Source organism: Orycteropus afer, unplaced genomic scaffold (genome assembly GCF_000298275.1).
Source record: "Orycteropus afer afer isolate SDZICR_OR568_19922 unplaced genomic scaffold, OryAfe1.0 scaffold00006, whole genome shotgun sequence".
Lineage (NCBI taxonomy): Eukaryota > Metazoa > Chordata > Mammalia > Tubulidentata > Orycteropodidae > Orycteropus > Orycteropus afer.
Genome location: NW_006921593.1, coordinates 12,883,631 through 12,890,254, shown reverse-complemented (window position 1 = coordinate 12,890,254; position 6,624 = coordinate 12,883,631). Strand labels below are relative to the sequence as shown.

Sequence of the window (6,624 nt, the reverse complement as noted above, 5' to 3'; positions counted from 1 at the left end):
TTTGGGAGTTCGGGGTGTGGCTCTAGGGGGGCGGTCCCTCCTTTGGGAGTTCGGGGCGTGGCTCTAGGGGGCGGTCCCTCCTTTGGGAGTTCGGGCCGTGGCTCTAGGGGGCGGTCTTTTCTTGTTGGAAAACAGGTCCTCACCAGTCAGCTGTCCTTCCCTGTGTCTGTCATTTTTTTTGCTGTGTTTATAACACACAGGTGATCAGGCTTAGGACCTGCTCTGCTGGACTTACTGTCTCATAAACGTGACCCAGGGAGCCTTGTTTCCACACACAGTCATATTCACAGGGGTAGGGGTTAGGACTTGGGGAACACTTGATTCCACAGCAGCCATGGGCGCTCTTCCTTTCTATGCCAAGTCACACACTTGCATCGTTTGCTGATGGCATCAGTATGCGGGAGTAATGCCCTGCCCCCACCCGTGATGTGTTGCCTTCCCTCTGCTGGTGACAGCTGCTTCTGAGAGGCTTGATTATGGCTTCTTCCTCGTGGATTTGTGGCTTAGCCCGTTCACATCTTATCACAGTGGTTCTCCACCAGTCAGTGAGGGGGAGAGGATTTCCATGACTTGATAGAGGAAGTGAGGGTCTCCGTCTGCCGGTGGGGGGGTGAGCGTCCTTGAATTAGGATGAGGACCAAGTTCTCCTTCCTGGGTGGGAGGCATGGCTCTTCTGGCTTGGTGTCCGTCCCCCTGATGAAGTAGGGGGAGGCGTTGGCACACCCTCGTGGGAAGGTGATCGGCTGGCGGCACCGTGCTCTCTGCTAACGCTGTATTGTCCCCACAGGATGAGTCAAAGCCCCCCTACTCGTACGCTCAGCTCATTGTGCAGGCCATCTCCTCGGCCCAGGACAGACAGCTGACACTGAGCGGGATTTACGCCCACATCACCAAGCACTACCCCTACTACCGGACCGCCGACAAGGGCTGGCAGGTGAGGCCAGGCGCCCCGACCGTGCTCAGCTGACCTCGGGACTTCCCTCCACCTAAGAGAAACCAGTGACTGCTGGGAGTCCAGCCGCGGTATACGGGGGCCGCGGTGTGTGGGAGCAGCAGCCCCCCATTCCACTGTCTTCCTGCACCTGGATTGTTAGTGTTGCTGTCGGGTCTGCCCAACTGGCGTCCCCCAGAACAGCGCAGGGCTGCCCCATGGAGTTCGTGGGCTGACCTTCACAAGAGCAGCCAGATCCTTGTTCTGTGGGGCCGCTGGGGGGGTTCGCTTACCAGCTGAGCGCTCCACTGTTGTGTCAGGTCTGGTTAGTGGTCAGCGTCCCCCTTTTCTGATGTCCAGAAGTGTGAAGATGGGCACGTGCCGGCCTCACGTTGGCGCCTGCTGCGTGCTCTACGTTGTTGCTGTTCGGTGCCGTCGAGCGGCTCTGACTCACAGCGACCTTAACGTACGGCAGAACGAAATGCTGCCAGTGAGCTGTGGCCACTGCCACTTTGGAAGTACACCATGCGCATGGTCCACGTATGGGTGTTTCCGTGAATGAACAGTGGACGTTCTGTCTTTGCTCGGGGTTGGAGCCTGGGTTTGCACACTCTGCTCGTTGGCGTGTATCTGCAGCGGGTATCGCCGGTCCCCTGGTTGCCCAGTTGGGTCTCGGGTTCTGCTTGCCCTGTTTCCTCCGTCCTGTGTGCTCCCAGACCAGCAAGGGCGGCAGGGGCTCCTGGGCTGGGCCTGTGTGTGTGAAGACAAGCACAGTCAAACACGGCGATGCAGCAGTTCCCACACGGGCACTTTGGCGGCGTTCTGCCAGTTAAACCACCTCTCTTGATGTTCTTTTCCAAACTGTTTCACCCTGAACACGAACTCGCTGTCTCGAGTTTTCATCTAACTCTCGAGTTGCTGTTGTCAGTTTGATTGTGGTCTTAAATGCTCAAGGTAGACATTCTTTCCTACTTAAGCTGAACTGTCATTGGTTTAAAGAAGACTTCAGGGAACCATTCTGGTCTGAGGTTTAAGAATGATCTCAGGGCCGCCACTTCAGGGAGGTCACCCAACCTCCATGTTCCACAGAGTCTGGATTCCATGAGAAGTTGAATTTCTGGTCCACATCTTCTCACACCACCGCCTTCTGATCAGATGCTTGGTAGTCCCACGCTAGATTTTGATGGGGAAGGACCACGGCTGTGCTTTGGGCTTTTCCAGTAAAGCCCAGCGTGAGGGCTGCGTCACGTGCCTTCAGGTCTCCCGTCTGTTGCGTCCGTGCTCCATGTGCCTGCAGCCGCGTCTCTGGATAACTGAGCGTTGGCGGTGTGGAGCGGGCTGCGGTTGGTTTGCTGATCGGCCCAGTCACGGTGGGTCTTTGCTTCCCTGCAGAATTCCATTCGACACAACCTGTCTCTAAACCGCTACTTCATCAAGGTCCCACGTTCCCAGGAGGAGCCTGGGAAAGGCTCTTTTTGGCGAATAGACCCCGCCTCAGAAGCCAAACTAGTGGAGCAGGCGTTCCGGAAACGGAGGCAGAGAGGCGTCTCCTGCTTCCGGACCCCGTTTGGGCCCCTGTCATCCAGGTGAGCCCTACTGTGTGCTGACTTGGTATGTGCAGGCTATGGGAAAGGCGGCCTGCAGCCTAGAGGGAATTCAGTATTGTTTCTGGCACCTAAACACAGCACCCTGTCCCTGTAGAATGCCCAGGGACCGAGGTGCACCCTACTTATTCACCAGGTTAATGAGCTAATGGCCGGTCCCTCTGTCAGTTGTTAGAGGCTGACACAGTCGAGCAGTGTGAATGGCCTTTGAAAGCGTGATGCCCGTCAGTGGAGTGTGGCCACAGCTGCTTGCCCGGAGACAGACCCGGCAGCGGCAGGGGCAGGCCAGGGTGCGGCGGTGGCAGCGGCTTGACAGAGCTGCAGGGCTCATGTCCCGGGGCGCCACGCTCGCTGAGCCCTCAGGCACACATTCTCCCTGTGGGGTCTCTGCTGCACAGTTGGTGATCCGCTAGAGGCCACCTCGTCACATGAGGCCACCTCGTCATATGAGGCCAGCAGGCCTTTCAGGAAACGTGCTTCAGGCATGCCCTGGGCTGAGCTGCAGAAGGGCTGTGTTTGGTGGGGCTCCCAGTGCCGGGTCTCTGGTCGGGGTCGGGGGTCACTAGACGGGCCGTGTTTGGTGGGGCTCCCAGTGCTGGGTCTCTGGTTGGGGTCGGGGGTCACTAGACGGGCCACATTTACTGGGGCTCCCAGTGCCGGGTCTCTGGTCGGGGTCGCCACCAGGAGAGGTAGAGTGGAGAGTGCCATGGGAGCGCGGGAAGGACATCGGGCACTGGGCTGGGTTGTGTTTTTTCCATCTCTAGCTCATCCCAGCCTGACACCCATGCTTTCTTCCCAGGAGTGCGCCTGCCTCACCCACCCACCCTGGGCTCATGTCACCACGCCCCAGTGGCCTGCAGACACCAGAGTGCCTGTCCCGGGAGGGTTCGCCCATTCCACACGACCCAGATTTCGGGTCAAAGTTAGCATCCGTTCCTGAGTACCGGTACTCCCAAAGCGCACCTGGTGAGGTTCCTTTCTGTCTTCGTCTAGCACAGCAGGACTCGGCATGGGGCGGGGGGAGTGGCTGGCTGTCCGCTGTGGCCTCACCTGCTCCTCTGTGTCCAGGCTCGCCAGTCAGCGCCCAGCCGGTCATCATGACGGTCCCGCCCCGGCCGTCCAGCCTCGTGGCCAAGCCTGTGGCTTACATGCCAGCCTCCATCATGGCCTCCCAGCAGACCTCAGGCCACGCAATCCACGTGGTGCAGCAGGCACCCACCGTCACCATGGTCAGGGTCGTCACCACATCTGCCAGCTCTGCCAACGGCTATATCCTGGCCAGCCAGGGCATGGCTGGCAGCGCCCACGATGCGCCGGGCACGGCTGTGCTGGACCTCGGCAGCGAGGCCAGAGGTACTTCGGTTGGGAGCCCCTGCGCCTGGGGCCTCGGGCTGGGGTGGTCAGGCACAGTCCTTGGTGTCGGGACTTCAGGGCTGGCTGTGGGGCTGCTGTACCCGCAGTGCAGTCTTTAGGGGTCTGCCCTTTGGCGGCCTCCTGCTCGCGTCCTCTGTGTCTCGTGCGCCCTCCACAGCACACGGGTTTTGTTTTGGTCTCAAGGGGACATTGCGTGAAGGGTGGGCTGGGTCCTGCCTGTAGCTGAATTGAACTCTGAGGGAGGAGTGTCTAGATGGCCAAGCATCTACCAGCCAGGCACCCCCTAGTCTCTGTGCTGTGTGGGACCTAGCTCCCAGATGGATACCCCCTGGTCTCTGTGCTGTGTGGGACCCTGCTCCTGGCCGGGCACCCCCTGGTCTCTGCTGTGTGGGAACCCACTCTTAGCTGGGTACCCCCTGGGTCTCTGTACTGTGTGGGACCCCGCTCCTGGCCGGTCACCCCCTGGTCTCTGCTGTGTGGGAGCCTGTTCCTGTCTGGGTACCCCCTAAGTCTCTGTGCTGTGTGAGAGCCCGCTTCTGGCTGAGTACCCCCTAAGTCTTTGTGCTGCACGGCACCCACTCCTAGCTGGGCACCCCCTCAGGCTCTCTGCTGTGCGGGACCCTGCTCCCAGCCGGGCACCCCCTGGTCTCTGTGCTGTGTGGGAGCCCGCTCCTAGCTGGGTACCCCCTCAGGCTCTCTGCTGTGCGGGACCCTGCTCCCGGCCGGACGCCCCCTCGGTCTGTGTGCTGTGCAGTGCCTCCTCTTGTCACCATTGTTGCCACAGTCTGTCAGGAATCATGTGTCTAACAATATTGCGACAGAAAACGTCTCGGTAAGAGACGGTGACAGCTCCAAATGCATTACATTTCAGAAGGGACTTTTTCCCTTAGACTGAGCTCAGGGTGGGCTCCAGTTTAAGGTGTAAGTGACTTTTCCCTAATGTCTCTTCCTTGCCTCTGGAAATGTCTTTCATGGGTGAGGTGGCTTCCTGAGGCCAGGCTCCTGGAACACGCAGCCACCAGGGGCCGAGTCTGACACTGTCCTGTCCTTTAGGCCTGGAGGAGAAGCCCACCATTGCCTTCACCACCATCCCCACTGCCAGCCGTGTCATCCAGACGGTGGCCAGCCAGATGGCCCCAGGTGTCCCTGGACACACGGTGGCTATTCTGCAGCCGGCCACCCCAGTGACCCTCGGGCAGCACCAGTTGCCGGTGCGGGCCGTCACCCAGAATGGGAAGCACACCACGCCCCCCAGTGGCCTGGCTGGCAGCACTTACGGTAAGGCCTCCAGGGACAGTGGCAGAGCCCCCGGGGTCTACAGCTACCGGATGGCAGACAGGTGGGATGGAGGTGGAGCGGGGCAGGGGTGTGGGTGGCATGGCACTCAGGGCACCGTGTAAGGGGGCATCTAGGAGCTGGGAAGGCCTTTCTGGGGTGTTTGGGGGTCAGCTGGCAGAAGGGGGGGCCTTGAGGTGACAGCAGCACACGGGCAGGTCAGTGCGGCTGGGGTCGGGGTCCTGCACAGGCAGCAGGGGTCACACTGGGCGGGGGCGGCCGCCTGCACCCACCTGTGGGCGAGGGAAGTAGGCCTGGAGCTATGGGGGCTGTGGCCACTGCTAGGAGGGCAGCGTGAAGGCAGAGCCAGCCGGCCGGGGGGACCCGCAGCTGATGGGGCCTGTGCTCGGGAGCGGGTGTGGTCCTCCGGCCTCCCCACTCACAGCCTGTCTCCCCTGCAGCCCTCACCAGCCCCTTGCAGCTCCTCGCCGCCCAGGCCAGCTCGTCTACTCCCGTGGTGGTGACACGTGTGTGCGAGGTGGGGCCCGAGGAGCCGCCGGCCGTGGTCACAGCGGCCACCACCCCCACCCCCACCGCCTCTGCTGCTGTGCCGTCCTCCACCGGGGAGCCCGAGGTCAAGCGGTCCCGGGTGGAGGAGCCCGGTGGGCCCGCGGTTGGACAGGCCAGCGTGATCGCAGCCGCCGGCCCCCAGGGCCCTGGCTCTGGGGACTGACAGCCCAGCGGTGTGGATCCAGAGCAGGGGCGTGGCCGAGCCCGCTGCGCTCACGGACGTGCATGGGTGGCGCAGCCCAGAGCCCACGGTGCCACGCACCCAGGACCCACGGCCACTCCTTTTACTCTGCCCTCCCCGTGGTCAAACAAACATAAACACATTCAGACAACCTACTGTGCGTCTGGGGGTTCTTTCCTTCTCCCTTTGCACCTTCTGGTCCCCCAACCTTGCTCTCGGGGGCACCAGGGGGAAGGCTGCAGTCCACTGTGCGAGGAACATGCCCAGCAGATCTGCCCGCGAGGAGCAGGCTCCCATGTCCACGCCTGGCACCCCCCCTCGGCTCAGCTGGCACGGAAGGAGCCCCCCGTCACCCAGGAGACTGCGCGGTGCTGGAGGAATGGCCGTGGCCTACACTGGCCCTCAAGGCTGCAAGAACGCCTCTGAGACCTCAGGGTACAGTGGCCGCCCGGGAGCTGGTGGTGTCTGCCAGGGGCCTGGTGTGGCTCTGGGACCCCGAGGACCCCGCACAGTCCTCATCCTGCATGAACACCGAGGTGAGGCAGGTGCAGAAGGTCGGCGTCCTGCTGAGGCCGCCTCATGGATGGCTCACGGTGGCAGTCGGGTACCTGCTGCCTGTCCCCTTGGGGCCTGCCTCAGCTGTGGACTCTGAGAAGACTAGGTGGGAGGTCAGCCCGAGCCTGTGGGAC

At 61.8% G+C, this 6,624-nt stretch overlaps 1 protein-coding gene across 1 annotated transcript in view; it reads left to right on the top strand.

The window, feature by feature from the left end:
* The window catches only part of FOXK1 (forkhead box K1), a gene marked incomplete at its 5' end in the record, with an annotated part of 68,309 nt that extends 62,392 nt beyond the window's left edge, over positions 1-5,917 (top strand). The window contains 6 exons of the mRNA XM_007942856.1: positions 788-934; positions 2,324-2,517; positions 3,335-3,501; positions 3,604-3,888; positions 4,963-5,187; positions 5,646-5,917. Coding sequence (XP_007941047.1) covers positions 788-934; positions 2,324-2,517; positions 3,335-3,501; positions 3,604-3,888; positions 4,963-5,187; positions 5,646-5,917 — 1,290 coding nt within the window. The remainder of the gene's footprint in view (positions 1-787; positions 935-2,323; positions 2,518-3,334; positions 3,502-3,603; positions 3,889-4,962; positions 5,188-5,645) is intronic.
* Positions 5,918-6,624: the final 707 nt, after the last annotated feature.